General features: G+C 47.7%; 2 protein-coding genes across 10 annotated transcripts in view; one reads left to right on the top strand and one right to left on the bottom strand.

Moving 5' to 3' along the window:
• LOC123757937 (monocarboxylate transporter 9) overlaps positions 1–27,130 on the bottom strand; it is a 589,339-nt gene that overhangs the window by 129,359 nt on the left and 432,850 nt on the right. The gene's annotated exons all lie outside the window — the stretch shown is intronic.
• LOC123760669 (cell surface glycoprotein 1-like) overlaps positions 487–27,130 on the top strand; it is a 30,057-nt gene continuing 3,413 nt past the window's right edge. The window contains exons 1-2 of the mRNA XM_069329104.1: positions 487–510; positions 9,326–10,619. Of these exons, the coding sequence (XP_069185205.1) occupies positions 487–510; positions 9,326–10,619 (1,318 nt within the window). The remainder of the gene's footprint in view (positions 511–9,325; positions 10,620–27,130) is intronic.

Below are 27,130 nucleotides of genomic sequence, written 5' to 3' on the forward strand. Positions count from 1 at the left end.
ACAGTACAACCATTTTTAGCTATGTTAAATAAAAGATGAGGGGGGAGGGGTTCATCGTTTAGTACCGACAGACCTTCTGAAGAGTGCTAACATTGAAATGAGGGGTACCTTTACCTTACCTTGAGGTGCTTCCGGGGATTAGCGTCCCCGCGGCCCGGTCGTCGACCAGGCCTCCTGGTCGATGACCTCCTGGTAGGGGGGTATAAAGGATCGAGTGATGGGATCAGGTATTAGAGGCGACAAGCACGGCTCTAGCTAATTAGTTAGGTCAACAGAGACAGTTGTGGAGAAGAGGGCGCAGTCACACGGGCAGAGAGAATAGTGGAGACATAATTACGACATCGAAATTACTAAGCTTACACAACGACAGCCTATTTGGCATAAGAGGGACACGGCGAATAGACACGGGAGGAATCCAAGTGGCAGAACGAACCACATGGACATTAGAATGAAGCGGTTGAGACAGGCTACCTTTAAGAGCAGGCGATGAGTCACAATAACGTGGCTAAAGTAAGTTGACCAGACCACACACTAGAAGGTGAAAGGTCGACGACGTTTCGGTCCGTCCTGGACCATTCTCAAGTCGATAGAGAATCGATTTGAGAATGGTCCAGGACGGACCGAAACGTCGTCGTCCCTTCACCTTCAAGTGTGTGGTCTGGTCAACTACCTTTAAGAGGATTTATATGTAAACATTACTGAACCAAACTGTTGCCAAACACACCAATCTACAACTATTCAGGACAGCTAGGCGAGTGTTTGCACATAAGGGGGTGTATGGGTACCAAGTATGTTGTAACATACAAGCGCGCGTGTGTTGTAGGGGCGAGCGCTCTCTGGCTCAAAACAACACAAAGGTGCTAGATGGTGGTTGAAATTGAAATACGTTTATTGAGGTAAAATACACACAAAGGGATGAGGTAGCTCAAGCTATTCACACCCCAATCAATACAACGTGTTCATACATATATACACACATCACAAACAATAAACATATTGCCGAACATTCTGAGAGATAAACATATACAATTCCTCCTTAACACAAGTAGTATGGTATCAGACGTACACACAAATACTTTTATGACTTAGGTATACTGTATAGACAATTTGCAAGAGACATGCAGATAATTTAACAAAACTTTACAGTCGGTGCAAAATTCTTATATCTCTACAGAATATCATCAACCTTTCCGTTGTGACACATCCAGGCTATTTGTTCAGGAACAGTCCTAATCTCAGTGTTTCTATATACATTAATCAACGGACAATCAAGAACATAATGGGCAAGGGTGTGAGACCTTAACATACCACATAGTTTACACTTCGTGTCATTATCATGAACACCTATCCCATATTCCCAGTAATATTTGTACCCAAGCCTGAGCCGCATGTACACAGTCACTCCAAGCATTTCTCCTTTTACCATAAGTGAAATGGGTGTTTTGACTCACACACATGTAGTGTTGCATGGTTTGACTTCCATCATACATTATACCTCTCCTCGCCACTTCAGCCTGTGCCTGAATATTTCTGATTTTGCTTATTTGTCTCATTGTGAATTCACATTCAATGTCAACTTGTGGTTTTGATGTGACACGTTTGGCCAAGTCAATCGCCACCTCGTTGAGCACTATTCCTATATGAGATGGAATCCACATGAATTTCACATGGTGACCTTTCAGCTGTATCTCAGTTATCCTTCTCTTACAATCCTCAACTATGGACACAAAGACTGGATTTCGACTGTTTAAGAACTCCAGTGCTCCTCGGCTATCGACAAATACAAAAACATCTTTGTCGTCATGACGTACTTCCTCCAAACACGCCAGAATGGCCTGCAGGTCAGCTTGTGTGGATGATATATAATTACTAAGCCGGAGTTCAGTTATCCTGTCCATAGTCCCAAACTCTGTATATTCCCTTATTAGATGGTGGTGGTACTACCAAGGTGCACATCACTATCCCAGCAAGGAAGGCTCCCTTCCCTCCCCCCCCCCAGGCTCATTACAGAGAAAACACAACAATTGAAACAATTACAACTGTACATTTAAACAAAATATGTGTCAAGAGCACCCATTTGCAGCGAAACCTGTCATCGGCGTTACACTCAAAACACGGTCACACGCGGGGAGACGAGGCTACGGTCACGCTGGCCTTGTCACCACCCATCTTAACGACCCAACCACCTCCCTTCTGCAGGTCCCCCACACTGCTGGTGAGCCCCCCAACCCACCTACCACCCCCTCCATCCCTCCGGGTGACTGCTACAGTATAGTGCTGTGGATACACAATTACTGTTGGGTACTTTTGGCTGGTAATGTGGAAATATTCCATTATTATATGGCAGCATTATCCGTGCTATGTGTGTGTCCGGTGCTGACTTGTGTGGCCCTGTCACCCCACAGTGCCTGGTGCTGACTTGTGTGGCCCTGTCACCCCACAGTGCCTGGTGCTGACTTGTGTGGCCCTGTCACCCCACAGTGTGTGGTGCTGACTTGTGTGGCCCTGTCACCCCATAGTGTGTGGTGCTGACTTGTGTGGCCCTGTCACCCCACAGTGTGTGGTGCTGACTTGTGTGGACCTGTAACCCCACAGTGTGTGGTGCTGACTTGTGTGGCCCTGTCACCCCACAGTGTCTGGTGCTGACTTGTGTGGCCCTGTCACCCCACAGTGTGTGGTGCTGACTTGTGTGGCCCTGTCACCCCACAGTGTGTGGTGCTGACTTGTGTGGCCCTGTCACCCCACAGTGTGTGGTGCTGACTTGTGTGGACCTGTCACCCCACAGTGTGTGGTGCTGACTTGTGTGGACCTGTAACCCCACAGTGTGTGGTGCTGACTTGTGTGGACCTGTAACCCCACAGTGTGTGGTGCTGACTTGTGTGGACCTGTCACCCCACAGTGTCCGGTGCTGACTTGTGTGGACCTGTAACCCCACAGTGTGTGGTGCTGACTTGTGTGGCCCTGTCACCCCACAGTGTGTGGTGCTGACTTGTGTGGACCTGTAACCCCACAGTGTGTGGTGCTGACTTGTGTGGACCTGTAACCCCACAGTGTGTGGTGCTGACTTGTGTCGCCCTGTCACCCCACAGTGTGTGGTGCTGACTTGTGTGGACCTGTAACCCCACAGTGTGTGGTGCTGACTTGTGTGGCCCTGTCACCCCACAGTGTGTGGTGCTGACTTGTGTGGACCTGTAACCCCACAGTGTGTGGTGCTGACTTGCGTGGACCTGTCACCCCACAGTGTCCGGTGCTGACTTGTGTGGACCTGTAACCCCACAGTGTGTGGTGCTGACTTGTGTGGCCCTGTCACCCCACAGTGTGTGGTGCTGACTTGTGTGGCCCTGTCACCCCACAGTGTGTGGTGCTGACTTGTGTGGACCTGTAACCCCACAGTGTGTGGTGCTGACTTGTGTGGACCTGTCACCCCACAGTGTCCGGTGCTGACTTGTGTGGCCCTGTCACCCCACAGTGTGTGGTGCTGACTTGTGTGGACCTGTTACCCCACAGTGTGTGGTGCTGACTTGTGTGGACCTGTCACCCCACAGTGCCTGGTGCTGACTTGTGTGGACCTGTCACCCCACAGTGTGTGGTGCTGACTTGTGTGAACCTGTCACCCCACAGTGTGTGGTGCTGACTTGTGTGAACCTGTAACCCCACAGTGTGTGGTGCTGACTTGTGTGGCCCTGTCACCCCACAGTGTGTGGTGCTGACTTGTGTGGACCTGTCACCCCACAGTGTGTGGTGCTGACTTGTGTGGCCCTGTTACCCCACAGTGTCCGGTGCTGACTTGTGTGGCCCTGTTACCCCACAGTGTCCGGTGCTGACTTGTGTGGCCCTGTTACCCCACAGTGTGTGGTGCTGACTTGTGTGGACCTGTCACCCCAGTGTGTGGTGCTGACTTGTGTGGACCTGTCACCCCACAGTGTGTGGTGCTGACTTGTGTGGCCCTGTAACCCCACAGTGTGTGGTGCTGACTTGTGTGGCCCTGTAACCCCACAGTGTGTGGTGCTGACTTGTGTGGCCCTGTTACCCCACAGTGTGTGGTGCTGACTTGTGTGGACCTGTTACCCCACAGTGTGTGGTGCTGACTTGTGTGGACCTGTAACCCCACAGTGTCCGGTGCTGACTTGTGTGGACCTGTCACCCACAGTGTCCGGTGCTGACTTGTGTGGACCTGTAACCCCACAGTGTCCGGTGCTGACTTGTGTGGACCTGTAACCCCACAGTGTGTGGTGCTGACTTGTGTGGACCTGTCACCCCACAGTGTGTGGTGCTGACTTGTGTGGACCTGTCACCCCACAGTGTGTGGTGCTGACTTGTGTGGACCTGTCACCCCACAGTGTCCGGTGCTGACTTGTGTGGACCTGTAACCCCACAGTGTGTGGTGCTGACTTGTGTGGACCTGTCACCCCACAGTGTGTGGTGCTGACTTGTGTGGACCTGTTACCCCACAGTGTGTGGTGCTGACTTGTGTGGACCTGTAACCCCACAGTGTCCGGTGCTGACTTGTGTGGACCTGTCACCCCACAGTGTGTGGTGCTGACTTGTGTGGACCTGTCACCCCACAGTGTGTGGTGCTGACTTGTGTGGCCCTGTTACCCCACAGTGTCCGGTGCTGACTTGTGTGGCCCAGTTACCCCACAGTGTCCGGTGCTGACTTGTGTGGCCCTGTTACCCCACAGTGTGTGGTGCTGACTTGTGTGGACCTGTCACCCCACAGTGTGTGGTGCTGACTTGTGTGGACCTGTCACCCCACAGTGTGTGGTGCTGACTTGTGTGGACCTGTCACCCCACAGTGTCCGGTGCTGACTTGTGTGGCCCTGTCACCCCATAGTGTGTGGTGCTGACTTGTGTGGCCCTGTCACCCCACAGTGTGTGGTGCTGACTTGTGTGGACCTGTAACCCCACAGTGTGTGGTGCTGACTTGTGTGGCCCTGTCACCCCACAGTGTCTGGTGCTGACTTGTGTGGCCCTGTCACCCCACAGTGTGTGGTGCTGACTTGTGTGGCCCTGTCACCCCACAGTGTGTGGTGCTGACTTGTGTGGCCCTGTCACCCCACAGTGTGTGGTGCTGACTTGTGTGGACCTGTCACCCCACAGTGTGTGGTGCTGACTTGTGTGGACCTGTAACCCCACAGTGTGTGGTGCTGACTTGTGTGGACCTGTAACCCCACAGTGTGTGGTGCTGACTTGTGTGGACCTGTCACCCCACAGTGTCCGGTGCTGACTTGTGTGGACCTGTAACCCCACAGTGTGTGGTGCTGACTTGTGTGGCCCTGTCACCCCACAGTGTGTGGTGCTGACTTGTGTGGACCTGTAACCCCACAGTGTGTGGTGCTGACTTGTGTGGACCTGTAACCCCACAGTGTGTGGTGCTGACTTGTGTCGCCCTGTCACCCCACAGTGTGTGGTGCTGACTTGTGTGGACCTGTAACCCCACAGTGTGTGGTGCTGACTTGTGTGGCCCTGTCACCCCACAGTGTGTGGTGCTGACTTGTGTGGACCTGTAACCCCACAGTGTGTGGTGCTGACTTGTGTGGCCCTGTCACCCCACAGTGTGTGGTGCTGACTTGTGTGGCCCTGTCACCCCACAGTGTGTGGTGCTGACTTGTGTGGACCTGTAACCCCACAGTGTGTGGTGCTGACTTGTGTGGACCTGTCACCCCACAGTGTCCGGTGCTGACTTGTGTGGCCCTGTCACCCCACAGTGTGTGGTGCTGACTTGTGTGGACCTGTTACCCCACAGTGTGTGGTGCTGACTTGTGTGGACCTGTCACCCCACAGTGCCTGGTGCTGACTTGTGTGGACCTGTCACCCCACAGTGTGTGGTGCTGACTTGTGTGAACCTGTCACCCCACAGTGTGTGGTGCTGACTTGTGTGAACCTGTAACCCCACAGTGTGTGGTGCTGACTTGTGTGGCCCTGTCACCCCACAGTGTGTGGTGCTGACTTGTGTGGACCTGTCACCCCACAGTGTGTGGTGCTGACTTGTGTGGCCCTGTTACCCCACAGTGTCCGGTGCTGACTTGTGTGGCCCTGTTACCCCACAGTGTCCGGTGCTGACTTGTGTGGCCCTGTTACCCCACAGTGTGTGGTGCTGACTTGTGTGGACCTGTCACCCCAGTGTGTGGTGCTGACTTGTGTGGACCTGTCACCCCACAGTGTGTGGTGCTGACTTGTGTGGCCCTGTAACCCCACAGTGTGTGGTGCTGACTTGTGTGGCCCTGTAACCCCACAGTGTGTGGTGCTGACTTGTGTGGCCCTGTTACCCCACAGTGTGTGGTGCTGACTTGTGTGGACCTGTTACCCCACAGTGTGTGGTGCTGACTTGTGTGGACCTGTAACCCCACAGTGTCCGGTGCTGACTTGTGTGGACCTGTCACCCACAGTGTCCGGTGCTGACTTGTGTGGACCTGTAACCCCACAGTGTCCGGTGCTGACTTGTGTGGACCTGTAACCCCACAGTGTGTGGTGCTGACTTGTGTGGACCTGTCACCCCACAGTGTGTGGTGCTGACTTGTGTGGACCTGTCACCCCACAGTGTGTGGTGCTGACTTGTGTGGACCTGTCACCCCACAGTGTCCGGTGCTGACTTGTGTGGACCTGTAACCCCACAGTGTGTGGTGCTGACTTGTGTGGACCTGTCACCCCACAGTGTGTGGTGCTGACTTGTGTGGACCTGTTACCCCACAGTGTGTGGTGCTGACTTGTGTGGACCTGTAACCCCACAGTGTCCGGTGCTGACTTGTGTGGACCTGTCACCCCACAGTGTGTGGTGCTGACTTGTGTGGACCTGTCACCCCACAGTGTGTGGTGCTGACTTGTGTGGCCCTGTTACCCCACAGTGTCCGGTGCTGACTTGTGTGGCCCAGTTACCCCACAGTGTCCGGTGCTGACTTGTGTGGCCCTGTTACCCCACAGTGTGTGGTGCTGACTTGTGTGGACCTGTCACCCCACAGTGTGTGGTGCTGACTTGTGTGGACCTGTCACCCCACAGTGTGTGGTGCTGACTTGTGTGGACCTGTCACCCCACAGTGTCCGGTGCTGACTTGTGTGGCCCTGTAACCCCACAGTGTGTGGTGCTGACTTGTGTGGCCCTGTCACCCCACAGTGTGTGGTGCTGACTTGTGTGGACCTGTCACCCCACAGTGTCCGGTGCTGACTTGTGTGGCCCTGTAACCCCACAGTGTGTGGTGCTGACTTGTGTGGCCCTGTAACCCCACAGTGTGTGGTGCTGACTTGTGTGGCCCTGTAACCCCACAGTGTGTGGTGCTGACTTGTGTGGACCTGTAACCCCACAGCGTGTGGTGCTGACTTGTGTGGACCTGTCACCCCACAGTGTGTGGTGCTGACTTGTGTGGACCTGTCACCCCACAGTGTGTGGTGCTGACTTGTGTGGACCTGTAACCCCACAGTGTCCGGTGCTGATTTGTGTGGACCTGTAACCCCACAGTGTCCGGTGCTGACTTGTGTGGACCTGTAACCCCACAGTGTCCGGTGCTGACTTGTGTGGACCTGTCACCCCACAGTGTGTGGTGCTGACTTGTGTGGACCTGTCACCCCACAGTGTGTGGTGCTGACTTGTGTGGACCTGTCACCCCACAGTGTGTGGTGCTGACTTGTGTGAACCTGTCACCCCACAGTGTGTGGTGCTGACTTGTGTGGACCTGTAACCCCACAGTGTGTGGTGCTGACTTGTGTGCACCTGTCACCCCACAGTGTGTGGTGCTGACTTGTGTGGACCTGTAACCCCACAGTGTCCGGTGCTGACTTGTGTGGACCTGTAACCCCACAGTGTGTGGTGCTGACTTGTGTGGACCTGTAACCCCACAGTGTCCGGTGCTGACTTGTGTGGACCTGTAACCCCACAGTGTGTGGTGCTGACTTGTGTGGACCTGTAACCCCACAGTGTCCGGTGCTGACTTGTGTGGACCTGTAACCCCACAGTGTGTGGTGCTGACTTGTGTGGACCTGTAACCCCACAGTGTGTGGTGCTGACTTGTGTGGACCTGTCACCCCACAGTGTGTGGTGCTGACTTGTGTGGACCTGTCACCCCACAGTGTGTGGTGCTGACTTGTGTGGCCCTGTCACCCCACAGTGTGTGGTGCTGACTTGTGTGGCCCTGTCACCCCACAGTGTGTGGTGCTGACTTGTGTGGCCCTGTCACCCCACAGTGTGTGGTGCTGACTTGTGTGGCCCTGTCACCCCACAGTGTGTGGTGCTGACTTGTGTGGCCCTGTCACCCCACAGTGTGTGGTGCTGACTTGTGTGGCCCTGTCACCCCACAGTGTGTGGTGCTGACTTGTGTGGCCCTGTCACCCCACAGTGTGTGGTGCTGACTTGTATGGACCTGTCACCCCACAGTGTGTGGTGCTGACTTGTGTGGCCCTGTCACCCCACAGTGTGTGGTGCTGACTTGTATGGACCTGTCACCCCACAGTGCTAAATACTATTACAGTTAGCAGACTATCAAACGGCTCTTTGTATTACCTGTGATCGGTTTCCAGTTTCTTTTTCTACACTCATACCAACCTTAGGTCATATCTCAAATGTGTGACTACTCGAGACCAACATGCCATTACAACCTTGTTGGTCAGGCACTTCCTGCAGGAAACTGTCAAGTCCATCTTGAAGACTTCAACCATTGTCTCGGCATTAATTCTTACATTTAATGGTAGATGAGTTAATAGTCTTCAACTCCTACAGTTAACATCTGCCACCACACACAGGCTGGGGATGGATAATACTACGCACATGATGGCTATTGTGTGTGTACGTGTGTGTGTGAGAATTGAGGGACCAGAATAGAACACAGCGAGAGAGCGCCTGTTGGTGGACTTACTGTCATGTATAAGACTATAGTCGGTGTTCCTCTCATGGTCCAACTTCGTGGACAACCAGAATTTAGCACCCATAATACAAGGCTCTCTGTCCCCAACTGCCTTTCTCAATTACCTCACTATCAGCGACCATTCAGTCCTAGGCCGACTCACGTATGGAACCTGTTCGCTGAACAAGTAGAGATGTGTGAAAACAGTCAACCGAACATATGAAGGCTCTGACACAGTTGCCTCTGGCTAATCCTGTTCCTTATATAATATTTTCTTAGCATTAAAGTCAGTTTATTCTTAATAGATACAGATAATAATCTTATAAAATAAATGGATTTCTGAAATGAGACTTCAGATTAAGTCCACAATTCCACTACGGGCTCACCATAGCCCGTGCTACTTGAATCGTTTATTCCAAGTAGCTGAATCTAAACAACAACAAGCTTCAGATGAGCAGATGTAGGAAACGGCTCTTGCTTGCATTTTCACTAAGAGCATCAACGACATTCCCTCCATCAACGACGTCCCCTCCGTCAACGACATTCCCTCCGTCAACGACATTCCCTCCGTCAACGACGTTCCCTCCGTCAACGACGTTCCCTCCGTCAACGACGTTCCCTCCGTCAACGACGTTCCCTCCATCAACGACGTTCCCTCCATCAACGACGTTCCCTCCATCAACGACATTCCCTCCATCAACGACATTCCCTCCATCAACGACATTCCCTCCATCAACGACATTCCCTCCATCAACGACACTCCCTCCATCAACGACACTCCCTCCATCAACGACACTCCCTCCATCAACGACACTCCCTCCATCAACGACACTCCCTCCATCAACGACACTCCCTCCATCAACGACACTCCCTCCATCAACGACACTCCCTCCATCAACGACACTCCCTCCATCAACGACACTCCCTCCATCAACGACACTCCCTCCATCAACGACACTCCCTCCATCAACGACACTCCCTCCATCAACGACACTCCCTCCATCAACGACACTCCCTCCATCAACGACACTCCCTCCATCAAGGACACTCCCTCCATCAAGGACACTCCCTCCATCAAGGACACTCCCTCCATCAAGGACACTCCCTCCATCAAGGACACTCCCTCCATCAAGGACACTCCCTCCATCAAGGACACTCCCTCCATCAAGGACACTCCCTCCATCAACGACACTCCCTCCATCAACGACACTCCCTCCATCAACGACACTCCCTCCATCAACGACACTCCCTCCATCAACGACACTCCCTCCATCAACGACACTCCCTCCATCAAGGACACTCCCTCCATCAAGGACACTCCCTCCATCAAGGACACTCCCTCCATCAAGGACACTCCCTCCATCAAGGACACTCCCTCCATCAACGACACTCCCTCCATCAACGACACTCCCTCCATCAACGACACTCCCTCCATCAAGGACACTCCCTCCATCAAGGACACTCCCTCCATCAAGGACACTCCCTCCATCAAGGACACTCCCTCCATCAAGGACACTCCCTCCATCAAGGACACTCCCTCCATCAAGGACACTCCCTCCATCAAGGACACTCCCTCCATCAACGACATTCCCTCCATCAACGACATTCCCTCCATCAACGACATTCCCTCCATCAAGGACATTCCCTCCATCAACGACATTCCCTCCATCAAGGACATTCCCTCCATCAAGGACATTCCCTCCATCAAGGACATTCCCTCCATCAAGGACACTGACAGGATTGAAACAGCGAAAGGAAAAGTCAAGAGAAAGGAAGATAAAAAAAGAGGTAGAAAAATAAGAATATACAAAAATACTTGGCGAATTAAATGGGTTATCTTGAGAGGATTTCGGGGCTTTAGTGTCCCCGAGGCCCGGTCCTCGACCAGGCCTCCACCCCAGGAAGGAGCCCGTGACAGCTGACTAACACCCAGGTACCTATTTTACTGCTAGGCATAGGGTGAAAGAAACTCTGCCCATTGTTTCTCGCCGGCGCCCGGGATCGAACCCGGGACCACAGGATCACAAGTTCAGTGTGCTGTCCGCTCGGCCGACCGGCTCTGGGTGCAGAAAGGTTGTTCACATGTCAACAAAAGAAAAGTTACACCTCCAAAGGTGCCACGCACAACACTCACACCGCCACGAGTGTCCAGCTGTTAGTAACCAGCGGGGACACGACCAACAAGGCCGTCACACCACCACCACGGCTCCAACACATGTTAAACCAGCCACAACATGTACCCGGGGCACGGCACAGGAATTAATTCCATTACAAATATGAGGTGTTTATAAGACATGAAGGAAACTGGAGAGCGAAGTTGTTTGTGCTCACACCTCAGCCCCGTGGCCCCACACACACCTCAGCCCCGTGGCCCCACACACACCTCAGCCCCGTGGCCCCACACACACCTCAGCCCCGTGGCCCCACACACACACACACGCCTCAGCCCCGTGGCCCACACACACACACACACGCCTCAGCCCCGTGGCCCCCACACACACACGCCTCAGCCCCGTGGCCCCCACACACACACGCCTCAGCCCCGTGGCCCCCACACACACACGCCTCAGCCCCGTGGCCCACACACACACGCCTCAGCCCCGTGGCCCCACACACACACGCCTCAGCCCCGTGGCCCCCCACACACACACACGCCTCAGCCCCGTGGCCCCCCACACACACACACGCCTCAGCCCCGTGGCCCCACACACACACACGCCTCAGCCCCGTGGCCCCACACACACACACGCCTCAGCCCCGTGGCCCACACACACACAGGTCTCAGCCCCGTGGCCCACACACACACACGCCTCAGCCCCGTGGCCCCCACACACACACGCCTCAGCCCCGTGGCCCCACACACACACACGCCTCAGCCCCGTGGCCCCACACACACACACGCCTCAGCCCCGTGGCCCACACACACACACACGCCTCAGCCCCGTGGCCCCACACACACACACACGCCTCAGCCCCGTGGCCCCACACACACACACGCCTCAGCCCCGTGGCCCCACACACACACACGCCTCAGCCCCGTGGCCCCACACACACACACGCCTCAGCCCCGTGGCCCACACACACACAGGCCTCAGCCCCGTGGCCCACACACACACACACACACACACACGCCTCAGCCCCGTGGCCCACACACACACGCCTCAGCCCCGTGGCCCCACACACACACACGCCTCAGCCCCGTGGCCCACACACACACAGGCCTCAGCCCCGTGGCCCACACACACACACGCCTCAGCCCCGTGGCCCACACACACACACACACGCCTCAGCCCCGTGGCCCACACACACACACACACGCCTCAGCCCCGTGGCCCACACACACACAGGCCTCAGCCCCGTGGCCCCACACACGCGTGGCCAAAGGCTCATTTTTAGCCAGAACTAATAAGGACATGTAAATATTGTAGTGTCCCGAGACGAACCTAATACAAAATCAAAATTTTGCTTTGATTAAAATAATACTATTCAACTCTCCCTTTAAAGAATGAAGAGCTGTATCTAGCCACGTCTGGCAGCCCGTGTACAAAGTACACACACATCACATTAGCGTGATAAATCCAAGAACAAATCCACAGGAGCCATGATGTGGGTTCAAACCTATGCGCTGGGTGTTCCCAGGGGCGCTCTAGTCAACTGTACCGCGACATGGCCATAGCCACGACAAGCATGGTGACTGGTGTGTGTCTGGGAACACACTGCGCATAGCTTCGAACCCCTCATCAAGCCTCCTGTGGATTTATTATGTGCACACATAATAAATCGTTAATGTTAATGATGTTTATGGCATCATAAACATCCACGTCGTGTGATGGAAGCGTTCGGTGGCAAGGACAGAGCCCGGCGGGGGGGGGGGGGGGGGGGGGGGGGGCAGTGGTACGAACACATCAGAGCGTGGACATGTCACAATCGAGTGTTCGGGAGCTCTTTGGATCAAATTTTTCTCTACTACATAACACTGGGATCGATTTTAAGATTTTGGAACATAAACAAAAGATTATAAAAATTGAATCTAGTGAAGAGGAGTCCTTCGTGTTAGTTATATAAGCATTCTCTGCTTGAAACTTCAAGTAAATATGTCTTTTATGATAGAATTAGTTTTATAATAGCAAGATATTATACCCGTAGTTATTAAGTAAATAAACACTGATGAACATGAAATATGAGAGAAGGTGATGAGCCCTGCCTGATGGGATCACTTACTATCACCAAATGCCCCTGTTCACCTAGTAGTAAGGGTGTACCTTAGCTATACATACCCATTTCTAATTTATTTAGTTTGGTTTTATTTTGAAATTAAATCTGGGTGAGACAAAATAAAAATATGCTGCACAAATGACGTTAGGTAAGGAAAAGGGTAAAAATGTCAAAAACTTTATTCATTGAATACTTAAAAGCTATAATTATGACTATAGACTATTAAAAGAGAGAGGGGGAAGTAGGGGTCCAAGACCTCTTCCTGTTATACAATTTGGGTGTGGAACAAGTAATTATCAAAAGAAGGCACCATGCCGGGAAGGCTACGTAGCAGTAAGGCAGTGAGGTGAGGCAGCTACTTATTTGAGAAATGCTTATTTTATTTACCTTACAAGCTGAGGCAACTTATTTTATTTGAGGAATACTCAGCTGATTCCTCTACATTTAGCATGGAACAAATTTGTGTCCAAGACCTCTTCCTGTTACACAATTTGGCTGTGTGTAACCAAACAAGAAGTGCTCTACAAATCAAGGGACCCAGAATGTGGAATGACCTCCCGAAACATGTCAAAGGCTGTACCCCTCTCAACCAGTTTAAGAGTAAAACCAAGTACTACCTAATTAACTCCATGTAACCTAACTTATTCCCTAAATGTCAACCCATGTCTTGCTATTTTTTAAACAATGTTGTTTACCAACGTGTACAATTGCTGATTTCTGCTATGTTACCTCCCTTTTTTATTTGTTATTCCTTCTTTCAACACAATTTATACCTATTCCAGATTACTATTAAGTTTTAGTCTAAGTGTTTTTCCCCCCCACACCTTGCCCGAAATGCTATGAGTATTAGTGACTTTAGGTATTGTATGTACTAGCGGTCTATAAATCTAACATTGTTTGTAAATCAACTGTATGTACTTTTCCTGAATAAAATTTATTTATTATTATTTATTTATTAATCAGTAAGTACTAAAAGAAGGCACCAAGCTGGGAAGGCTATGTAGCACCATTGTGTGTAACAATAAACCAAATTTTTTTTAACAAATAATGCACCTGTATGGTAAAACAAATCCTGTCAGCTGTAAAAATATTGATGCAGTTATTTAAATAAAAAATATAATGAAAGAAATATTGCTGGTTTATTTTATCCTATCTTTTTGTACTGTATAGTATATCCAAGGAAGTGAAAAATTGAGACATAATGCACAATTTAATGAATGATTAGCATGGATCAGCAGTTCAAAAGAAATATGACTATTACATATCAACATGAGATCTTAATGATCCATGGTCAACATGATTTAATAAGGATAATACAGTATTTGTAATAATACAAACTATAATTTAAAATCTTTATTATTTTTTTTATTAAGAAGATTAGGTATACACAGCAATGTGCTGCTACCCTATTCTATATGGAATATTACAGTGTAGATAAAAAACTAGCTATAAGTTTACCTAATACTCTCATCTCACAGGATGGTTAGACATACATGGAATCAATTTAGAAAATACCAGCCTCAATACAAAAAACAAATCAACTCTGACTAAACAATTCTTCGCGATTTTCACACGAGGTAAGCACTGAATCATGGAAACATTATATTATAATTACTCTTACCAGCTTCTACAAGACTTCTCGCAAACAATGTATTTTTTAATATGTTTAGGTATACACAACAATGTGCTGCTTCCCTATTCTGTATGAAGGACCACGCAGTGTAGATAAAAAACCAGCTACAAGCTCATCCAACATCCTCACCTCACAGGATGGCCAGTCATACATGTAATTAGGAGAGAACAAAATACTTAATGCTGATCTATTAGCTTCCACTGGCAAAATCTGGGTGCAGCACAAGAATATCTTCCAATATTCCTGAGTGTATGAAGTAATTACAGAGCTCAAAGTACCTCATACCATTTGGTATGAAGTCACTGATAACAGGGCAATCACAGATATAGTGTTGGAGAGTATGTTCTCTCAAGTAAGACTGAAAACAAATGTTTTTTCCACCAAGAGGGCTATAAACCCATGGAACCGCCTACCCGCTGAACCCGTAAATGCCAAATTCCAGCTAAAAAATATCATTAAGACAATTGGCGGGCCCTTTAACAAGCAGCCGGCTTTCTGTTCTCGTCGAGGCCACTAGATAGTTAGTGGCCCTTGGGTAAATTCAGTAAATATATACAATAATTGTCAGCGCATCTTCCGAGCAACAAGGACACATACACATTATCTCTTAGAATTACGTAGGTAAACAACAAATGTAACATATTTGTTTACGGAACTATCTACAGAACAGTATCACACACTGTTTCACACTGATTCACAAATGAGACGAGGCGGTGACGTAATATTAGGGCGAAATAATTCAAGTACCCAGAGAAATAATCTAGATTGAGGTGAATGAAGGTAAAGACAGCCTTACACTAGACGTACATACACGGGCCACAGAACCTGGAAGACATATTTGGCCAGAAATCTTTGGGGCTTTTAGAAGTTATAAAGTCTGCATTGAAAAGTTATGAAGATTTTGGCATGAGCGAAAAGACAATGAACAGTTCAGAATGAAGAGGGGAAACCTTAGAACCAGGAGGACGGCGACTTAACACACGACTTGGCCCAAACCTGACGACAGATGCACATACAAGTAAAACTTGCAGATGTACAAATATAATCCTTTGAGAACCCTGGCCAAGCTGCCAGGCAGCCTCGAGGGACCCCCTGGCCAGGCAGCCTCGAGGGACCCCCTGGCCAGCCAGCCTCGAGGGACCCCCTGGCCAGCCAGCCTCGAGGGACCCCCTGGCCAGCCAGCCTCGAGGGACCCCCTGGCCAGCCAGCCTCGAGGGACCCCCTGGCCAGGCAGCCTCGAGGGACCCCCTGGCCAGGCAGCCTCGAGGGACCCCCTGGCCAGGCAGCCTCGAGGGACCCCCTGGCCAGGCAGCCTCGAGGGACCCCCTGGCCAGGCAGCCTCGAGGGACCCCCTGGCCAGGCAGCCTCGAGGGACCCCCTGGCCAGGCAGCCTCGAGGGACCCCCTGGCCAGGCAGCCTCGAGGGACCCCCTGGCCAGGCAGCCTCGAGGGACCCCCTGGCCAGGCAGCCTCGAGGGACCCCCTGGCCAGGCAGCCTCGAGGGACCCCCTGGCCAGGCAGCCTCGAGGGACCCCCTGGCCAGGCAGCCTCGAGGGACCCCCTGGCCAGGCAGCCTCGAGGGACCCCTGGCCAGGCAGCCTCGAGGGACCCCCTGGCCAGGCAGCCTCGAGGGACCCCCTGGCCAGGCAGCCTCGAGGGACCCCCTGGCCAGCCAGCCTCGAGGGACCCCCTGGCCAGGCAGTCTCGAGGGACCCCCTGGCCAGGCAGCCTCGAGGGACCCCCTGGCCAGGCAGCCTCGAGGGACCCCCTGGCCAGCCAGCCTCGAGGGACCCCCTGGCCAGCCAGCCTCGAGGGACCCCCTGGCCAGCCAGCCTCGAGGGACCCCCTGGCCAGCCAGCCTCGAGGGACCCCCTGGCCAGCCAGCCTCGAGGGACCCCCTGGCCAGCCAGCCTCGAGGGACCCCCTGGTCAGCCAGCCTCGAGGGACCCCCTGGCCAGCCAGCCTCGAGGGACCCCCTGGCCAGGCAGCCTCGAGGGACCCCCTGGCCAGGCAGCCTCGAGGGACCCCCTGGCCAGGCAGCCTCGAGGGACCCCTGGCCAGGCAGCCTCGAGGGACCCCTGGCCAGGCAGCCTCGAGGGACCCCCTGGCCAGGCAGCCTCGAGGGACCCCCTGGCCAGGCAGCCTCCAGGGACCCCTGGCCAGGCAGCCTCGAGGAACACTTGCGATATACCGTTAATATCCTGATAATACACTGAATTAATACCGGAGAGTCAATGTTAAACACTGCTTTATTAACATGACAAGCGAGCCCCCCCTGCTTCAGTTAAACCTCCGAGACCGTGGTTAGACTTCGAGATCTTGAGAACTACTTGTTCATGGGTAGGGCGTGTAGGTCAGCAGTGCGGGCTGTGATCACTGTGTTCAGTGATTTCACCTTGTTGCTGGCACGACCGAGTGTCAGGGAAGCAGAGGAAGTGAAACAGTGCCACCTTGCAGCTTGGCTCTTAGGACTATCGGTCATATTTAGTATCAGTGTTAACTAGTCAAGTGGCAACTGTGCATCAACGAGAGGCTGAAAGATATTCTCAACTGGTGGAATGAAAGTATGCCTAACCTGGCTATATATCGTTTAGTGTGGAGGATACATGTTGATAATTTTATGGTTCTGCATTACAGTCCTTGTGTCGCACATTACACATTTACTGCGAATACTTATATTGCATATTAAGTGTTCAATTGAAGTGTGATCAAGTACTAACATTATTGCCTAGATTAACGATTATTGTGTTGATTATTGCCTAGATTAACGAGTATTGTCTCACTGGGCATTCTAAGCTTCTGTCATATAACCTTATTTCTCGAGGGGTCTGAACAGTTAGTTACCGAGAAGCGTGTCATTTTTTTGCAGTATACATAATAAAATAGTAGTACAGTATTGATAGCCTCGTCCGGTGTTGTCGCCCCCGCGAGGGGATTAGGCTACATGCTGCGGTACACCACAGGACTCGCCGGCGATGTCACAGAGATTATGCAATGAAAATATACAACTCGAGTGATGCTGTACTAGTGAGTGAGTGGAAATAGTCGAGTATTGGTATAGAGGACAACTCTATAGGATCTGCCAAATCAGCGCAGTTTTCCTAGAATCGTTGTAGACGGTTGGGTAGTATACTCTACTCTAAATGGCGTCTACACCAGTCTTCTCTTAAATATTAATAAAATACTTGTGTTATAATTCCAGTGAGTGAATACTGTAATTGTATAGGATTACCACTGACTGAGGAAGTGAGGGTACAGATTTTTTTAAGTTCTAGCGAAGCTATAACGGTGACAACTAACGAAAAATTCGTAGCGGCAGTGATGGAGCAGTGGCTAATAAATCAGCAGTGATAGACACACAGATGGAAGAGGTGTTGTTGACGACTGACAGTGATGTAGCACAAATATGTCCGTCACTGGGAGTTGGCAGCAGTGACCTTCACAGTTGCAGGTCGTTGTGTTGATAGTGCCGCTCCTCTCTGAGGTATATAACTCTTGCTATGTAAATATCCCATTTGTGGTAAACACGGGAGTATCCCTGTACTCACCGGGAATGATGGGTGAAGCTGTTTTGTGGGTCACGCCCGGACGAGTCAAGCTGGAGTATAGCCTCATACACGCCCTAGTCGTGTAGGGTGGTAGTTGATATAGCTAGACGAGGCTCCGCTAAATATGGTGGATATAGCGTACCACGAGTAATACTGGACAAGTTCCCCTTGATTATGGGGCGAATTATGAGTGGTTGTGATGTGTGGGGGAAGAAATAAGAGTGGCGCAGTAGCCATGTACACAATGACGATGGCACAGCTAGGCAACGGCCCTGTACATTATGAGGCAAGGTATGGTCGTGATTGGTAGTTTGCACCATCCAGATACTGGTGGAGGGTACGGCATAGTGCGTGCTGTCAACAATACCTGGACCCGGATTCACGAAGCAGATACGCAAGTATTTACGAACGTGTACATCTTTCCTCAGTCTTTGACGGCTTTGGTTACATTTATTAAACAGTTTAAAAGCATGAAAATTTCTCAATCAACTGTTGTTATTGTTATAAACACCATCATGGTGCTTCGGAGCTCACTAACTGTTTAATAATTGTAAACAAAGCCGTCAAAGATTGAGAAAAGATGGACAGGTTCGTAAGTGCTTGTGTAACTGCTTCGTGAATCTGGACCCTGGAGTCAACAGGGCGACAACGTGGCGTCATCGTACTGACACTGGCCTAGGGCGTGACGACACCAGCTGTAACCTCGACCTAGCAACCATAGGAACCCTGAGGGAACGACTGGATGGTCGTGGCTCATCCCCCCCAATGGTAACTCATCTCCATTGCTGAATCTCAGTAGCCTACGGTGTTGTCAATCGCGTCGCTACCTTGTACAGCATTCTAATTCAAGAGACTTTAAGTAACATTCGAAATAACTAGAAATTAGTTGTAGAATATAACCCATCCTCCTGTTTAGATAGTACTACAATTGGATAAATGAGTTTGGTACTATATACTTTATGGTACGAAAAAAAAATAAAGCTAAAAACTAAACTTAAATATTTCTAGGCCTAGCCTAAATATTTCTAGCACATATATGTACTATATTAGGCCTCAGCGTGTATTAGGCCTAGGAAGGTTAAGTTTTCCCAGCATCAGTACAAAAGCATTTCCGGTTTGTCCAAATAAAATAGCGTAGATTTCTACTTTCTATTTAGCGTTTACGTCAATATATGCAGGATGGTCCTCGTTACTGTAAGTACTACCTAAAGAGCAGAATGGGTTGTAGAATACTAATATAATTATTTATATTTGTTATTGCTACGTAAAAGCTGGCTATAACCCCGATATAACACACACAACAGTATGTGTGTTATAATTCTAACATACATTAACACAATTCAGTATAGGCCTATATTGGATATTATAGCAACATAGTTCAATGAAATACGTAAATTTCGTTATAAGCGGACGATTATATATTCGATGATATAACACTATAAAAGCTATTTGACAAAACTCTTGTCCACTAGTCACAGCTGTGAATTTCTAGCGAAAAGTCCACTTTAAAAAATATTACATACATTTTATCGAACTACGTTCAGGTTTTGTGTCGTGCTGGAGACCGATCAACCGCGGGATCGTTACCGAGGTCACCGTAAGAGCCATGTAATAAGACCCTCCAGTTATTAATTTTCTGTCGCTGAATAAACAGGAACTTCTCCCTCGGTAGAATGGTACTTCAAATATTATATCGGGCGACCTTTCAGGTACAGGTATGTAATGGTAGCGCTCTCACACGACAGGTGTGCAATTTAAAAAAAAAATAATCATGCTAATTTCACAACCAGTCCTCTTAATAGCGCGTCACATTTTGCCGTATACCCTACCTTAGGCTTAAACAAATTGTCGTAGTAGAAAATGATAGCGGCTCGCGAAATTTACATATTGTCTCGTTTTCTGATTTGGCTCATCTGGTAGGTTAGGATAAGGGCACTTTAGTACGACAGCTTCTTGACGTTGGGAAACCTTACGAGGACGGGCTGGTTTGAGGTTATCAAAGTCACTCCTGCCTGTTTTGTCAAGGTTGTGGCGGAGGACCGCACTGCTAAATCTCCCAACACTTAACAAATACAATACAATACAATTTTATTTAGGTAAGGTACATACATACAATAAATATTTACAAGGATTGTTTGACTTATAGGTAGAGCTAGTACATACAATGCCTAAAGCCACTATTACGCAAATATGACAACTGATCACATTCAAAGCCTTCTTCAATAGTTTTTATACACAACAATTAATAATAATTCCAACCGATTACATTTCTAACCAAACCCCAAGCTTAGTACCTATATACTATTCATTTCTGTATTTACATATTCTCACTAGTGATAGCAGGAGCGCGCCATTTCAAACCTGTGTGTTATTATGGTAATTTTTCTATATATTTTCATTACTGTCAGTAAGAGCGTACATACTTTCCCACCCGCCTCTAATTACTCTGAAAAATTCCTGTAAACAACAGACTATAGAAAACTTCGACCAGTCCGTAACTTACAATATTAACGCTGGAATTACAAGTATTTCGATTTCATATAAAATTCTATATACAAAGCGAGTAGTAATGTGTATTTATTTTAGTTATATACATATGTTGTATAAATGTAATTAGCGAATACATGATAAATTTATATTAGAGATAACAGTTTTAGTACACTAAACAGAGTACACTTAACAGGAAATAAGTTTCGTAATTGGACTAACCTGATTAGCTTGCCAATGAAGTCTCAATAGAACACTGTATCCGACACAAACTACGCAATGGTGAACTGTGGTTCATCATTTACACACACACACACGCACACACTTTTTTTGCAGGAATATTCTTGCGTGAGCCCAAAGCCTCTGGCTGGCCCATTAAGTGTTAATTGTTTCTGTCTTATATAGACGAGGAATGAGTATTTATGACCCGCATGGTCACTAAAAACTAAATAGTTACTAGAAGACTAGCAACAGAACAAATGTAATAAAATCTCAACCAATTCCTTTAAAGTAAAAACAATAAAAATAACGATTTTCTTTACAAAAAAAAATACAAAAATAATAGAACTGAGAAAAAATACACAAAAAAAAGGCAATTGTAGAGGTACTGAACTTGCGTCGTATAGCACACGCCTGACACGCGAGTTCAGTCCCATGTCAGTACCAATGTATTTTCTCACTGATACGTCTCCTGATGAAACGGAGAGCCAGGGTGCGTGTAAACTGTTGATCACAAGGAGGCGGGTATACGAGCGGTCTGCACTTACAGCAGAGCCCAGTAGTTACGTCTCTGTGATTGTGACAGCATTAATATTTACAGGTGGTGGTGGTCACCTGTGTCCACGCTAATCTTAATGAGGGACACGCGCGCGCACGCACACACAAACACACACACACACACGCGCGCGCGCGCACACACACACACACACGCACACACGCACGCACGCACGCACGCACGCACACACACACACACGCACGCACACACGCGCACACACACGCACACACGCACGCGCGCACACACGCGCACACACGCGCACACACGCGCACACACGCGCACACGCGCGCGCACACACACACACACACACACACACACACACACACACACACACACACACACACACACACACACACACACACACAAGCTGAAGGAATGGTCGAACAAATGGGTGTTAGAGTTTAGCCCAAGTAAATGTAATGTAATGTAATGTAATGAAGATAGGTGTAGGGAGCAGGAGGCCATATACAAGGTATCATCTGGAAGATGAAATTCTTCAAGAGTCAGAAAAAGACTTGGGGGTTGATATCACGCCAGACCTGTCTCCTGCAGCCCATATCAAGAGGATAACATCAGCGGCCAACATGGATAACATGCCAGGCTGGCCAACATAAAAACGGCATTCAGAAACTTGTGTAAGGAATCATTCAGAACTTTGTATACCACATATGTCAGGCCAATCATGGAGTATGCAGCCCCAGCATGGAGTCCATATCTAGTCAAGGATAAGACTAAACTGGAAAAGGTTCAATACTGTCTGTATTTACTGCAGCCTTAGCAAGGGCGTCAACTTTGTCATGTTCCTGCATGCCAATGTGAGAAGGAATCCACAACATTTTTATATTTACCCTCTTGCTAAGTATTCTTATATATCTACATCTAGCTTCCAAGACAAGCACGTTATTACTTGATTGCAAACAGTATTGAACGGAATCTTGAGTTATCAAATACATATTGATAACTCAAGTTCGATAACTCAAGTTGTTCTCGTCATTAGACGAGAACTCCTGGATGAATTTGAAGAAAGTAGAACAGTGCAAACTGGAACTAGCAGGTCCATTGTTCATCACAATGAAATGTGTGAAGTAAAACATGTGTATGGGGCAAGTAACAAAGTCAGTAGACTAACAGATGTTGTCACAGCTCGTATAAGACTTGGCTACAAGTATCTCTGGCAGTTCGGCTTGTGTAGGGATCTAGATGAAGTAAAGTGTATAGTGTGTGGACAAAGACAGGGACACACACTCGAACACTATATCTTGGATTGTAGTAAAATTGAGCCTTTTAGAGATAAATCTAAGCTCACTCTGTATGATATGGCAACCTATCTTATTATCATGGATAAATTACCTGAAATCCTTGCACTGTACCCATATTTCGCTTCCAGTAGATGAACGACATATGAGATTCAGAAACAAGTAGTGTATTGTGAGGACTAATAATAAACAGAAGCTCCCCTATGACTCTGTAATATCCCCATTGGTCAAACTATTATGTATTAGCGATAAGACCTACCATTAATGTATGATGACTTACTGTAAATATGTAGCTCTTGTAATATAGCTCTGTAATGTTTTGGATAGAACGTTTTGTGCTAGAGATAGGGGGAACAGGTTAAGGGTTTGCTATCCCGGAGCTGGCATTGGTGATATTATAAACAACATGAATGATATTATGGCTGGTAATGGGAACAATCCCATTATTTGCATTAGCGTGGGAGGAAATGATGTTGGTCGAGTCAGGAGTGAGGAACTGATTCAGAGGTATAAAACAGCCATAGAGTTAGTTAGGAGCAAGGGAGGAATCCCGATCATATGTGGCATTCTTCCAAGAAAGGGAGTGGGAAATGAATGGATATCGAGGGCACTTGGTGTCAATTGCCGGCTGGAAAGATATTGCAAATCAAATGCAATATCTTTCATAGACAACTGGGAACACTTCTATGGAAGAAATGAAATGTATGCTCGTGATGGGGTGCATCTATCGAGAGCTGGGGTTGTTGCTGTTGCGAACTCGCTAGAAGAAGTGGTTAGAGGTGTTTGTTTGGGTTTAAACTGTTAGTAGATAGAGGTATGGGAATTGATTTGGAGGAAGGAGGTAATAAAAGTATGTGTTTGTGGGAGAAAGGAATTGGGAAAACGATCAGGGAAAGAGAAGGTCCGCAAAATAACAATTCACTTAGGGTATATTACACTAACAGTAGAAGTCTAAGAAATAAAATTAACGAATTAAATGCTCTTGTCTGCACAGAAAAAATAGATATTATTGCACTTACCGAAACGTGGATGAATGTAGAAAATAGAGAACTATTAGCTGAATATCAAATATATGGATTTAAACTATTTCACACAGATAGATATATTAGACGAGGAGGTGGAGTAGCCATATATGTTAGGGACAATTTGAAATGTAGTCTCAAAGAGGGAATCAAAACAGAGCCACACACAGAAACTATTTGGATTGAATTAAACGAAAAAGCTAATAATATTATAATAGGAGTAATATATAGGCCACCAAATTTAGACAGAATGGAAGCAAAGCATCTATGGGATGAAATATCTAGAGCATCTAGATCTAACAGTATTTATGTCATGGGTGACTTTAATTTTAGCGGAATAAACTGGTTGAACAAAACAGGGAATAGTGAAGCAGAAGATTTTCTAGAATTAATTGACGATTGCTTTCTTACGCAACACATTATGGAACCAACACGGGAAAATAATATTTTAGATTTAGTGTTAACTAACAGGGAAACGCAAATTAATGACATCGAAATAGGGAGTGAGCTAGGGAGCAGTGATCACAAAGAAATCAGATTTAGCATAGAATGGAATAGACCAGTAGGAGAAAATTCTGTTAAAGTGCCAGATTTTCGAAAAGCTGATTTTAATAGCCTAAGAAATTTTTTGGGTCAAATTGATTGGATAGGCTTGGGTATGGGGTGTGGGCCGGTCTTGGAGCGAGACATGAACCCAGCGATAGGTGACTTAAATGGGGATTTCGATGTGGATTCAATATATAACTTATTTAAGAATATTCTAAACAAAGCACAGGAACGTAGTATACCATACAAATTGAATAGATCGTATACTAATGATCCAAAGTGGATAACAAAGAATTTGAAGAACCTGATAGGTAAAAAGAGAGCTTGGTACAAAAGGATTAAAAATGGGGAGGTCACTTTAGAACAGGAATTCGTACAACTGGTTAGAAATGTTAAAAAAGAGATAAGGAAAGCAAAAAGAAACTATGAAGTTCGCATAGCAGGGCAAGCAAAGACAAATCCTAAAGGGTTTTTTCAGTTATATCGTACTAAGACTAGGGAAAGGATAGGTCCATTAAAAACTGAGACAGGTCAAATAACAGATAGTGATGAAGAGATGAGTAGTATTTTTAATAAATATTTTGTATCTGTATTTACTAAAGAGGAACTTAACAATATGCCTTCAGCCGAACAAGTCTATGTGGGTGGGGACGAGGACAGGTTGACGAGTTTAGCAGTTACCAGGGAGGATGTTCTTAAACAAATAGTAAAACTCAAACCAAACAAATCCCCAGGGCCGGATGAAGTGTTTGCTAGGGTGCTTAAAGAATGCAAAGAGGAGCTTTGTGACCCACTGTCAACCATATTTAATAAATCAATAGAGTCAGGCAGAGTGCCAGAGTTTTGGAAAGTTGCTAATGTGATACCAGTTTTTAAGAAAGGAGATAGATCACTTGCGTCTAACTATCGACCAATTAGCCTAACGTCTATTGTGGGAAAGTTACTCGAATCTATAATAGCAAATAAAATTCGTCTTCATCTTGAAAAACATAAATTAATAATTGAGTCGCAACATGGTTTTATAAATGGCCGTTCATGTTTAACAAATTTGTTATCTTTTTATTCTAGCATTGTTGAGGCAGTTGATAGTGGTAAGGATTGCGATGTTGTATACCTTGACTTTAGCAAAGCTTTTGATACAGTGCCACATGAAAGACTGATTAAAAAAATAGAGTCTCATGGTATTGGGGGTGCTATATTAAGCTGGATTAGGGCATGGCTATACCAAAGGAAACAGAGAGTTAGTATAAATGGAATCAAGTCAGAGTGGGAAAATGTTGTAAGTGGAGTGCCTCAAGGCTCTGTCCTGGGACCTCTGTTGTTTATAATATATATAAATGATTTAGATTCAGGTTTGAGTAGCAACATTTGCAAATTTGCCGATGATACGAAAATCGGTAGGGAAATTAATTCGGAGGAGGACTCACTATCACTTCAAGTTGATCTAGATAGGGTTTTGAAATGGTCAAAGGATTGGCAGATGCAGTTTAATGCTGATAAATGTAAAGTTCTGAGGTTAGGTAATGATGATAGAGTTACAAGATACGAGCTAGATGGTGTTGTGATTGCGAAGTCGGATTGCGAAAGGGATCTGGGAGTTATGATTAGTAAGAATTTAAAACAAAAGGATCAATGCATAAATGTTCGTAATAAGGCAAATCGGACACTTGGATTTATTAATCGCAGCGTTAGTAACAAGACACCTGGTGTGGTTCTCAAGCTATATCTTGCTCTAGTTAGGCCCCATTTAGATTATGCAGTTCAGTTTTGGTCGCCATATTATAGAATGGATATAAATTCACTTGAACGTGTCCAGCGTAGGATGACTAAGTTAATTCCCCAAATTAGAAATCTTTCATATGAAGAAAGATTAACAAAGCTTAAGTTGCATTCACTGGAAAGGCGAAGAGTTAGGGGTGACATGATAGAGGTTTACAAGTGGATGAATGGACATAACCGGGGGGATATTAATAGGGTATTAAAAGTATCAACACAGGACAGAACACGAAACAATGGATATAAATTGGATAAGTTTAGATTTAGGAAAGACTTGGGTAAATACTGGTTCAGTAACAGGGTTGTTGATTTGTGGAACCAATTGCCGCGTAACATTGTGGAGGTGGGGTCCCTCGATTGTTTCAAGCACGGGTTGGACAAGTATATGAGTGGGATTGGGTGGTTATAGAATAGGAGCTGCCTCGTATGGGCCAATAGGCCTTCTGCAGTTACCTTTGTTCTTATGTTCTTATGTTCTTATGTAGCTCTTCTCAGTAACTAGCTGACATTGTAACTATAAGGTGTGAAGGATAGATGAAATTGTTTATGTAATAATCTAAGATGAGGTCTGATAAAGACCTTTTGTGCCCTCTGTAATGCTTTTGCGCTACCGCTCACAGGATGAGTATGGGGTGCACAATAAACTAGCCGCCTTCGGCGGCAACAATCAATGGAAAAGGTTCAAAGGTTTGCCACCAGACTAGTACCCGAACTGAGAGATATGAGCTACGAGGAGAGACTACGGGAATTAAACCTCACTTCGCTGGAAGACAGAAGAGTTAGGTGGGACATGATCACCACATTCAAGATTCTCAAGGGAATTGATAGGGTAGATAAACACAGGCTATTTAACACAAGGGGCACACGCACTATGGGACACAGGTGGAAACTGAGTGCCCAAATGAGCCACAGAGATATTAGAAAGAACTTTTTTAGTGTCAGAGTGGTTGACAAATGTAATGTATTAGGAAGTGATGTGGTGGAGGCTGACTCCATACACAGTTTCAAGTGTAGATATGATAGAGCCCAGTAGGCTCAGGAA

Source organism: Procambarus clarkii, chromosome 22 (assembly GCF_040958095.1).
Source record: "Procambarus clarkii isolate CNS0578487 chromosome 22, FALCON_Pclarkii_2.0, whole genome shotgun sequence".
In the NCBI taxonomy this organism is placed as follows: domain Eukaryota; kingdom Metazoa; phylum Arthropoda; class Malacostraca; order Decapoda; family Cambaridae; genus Procambarus; species Procambarus clarkii.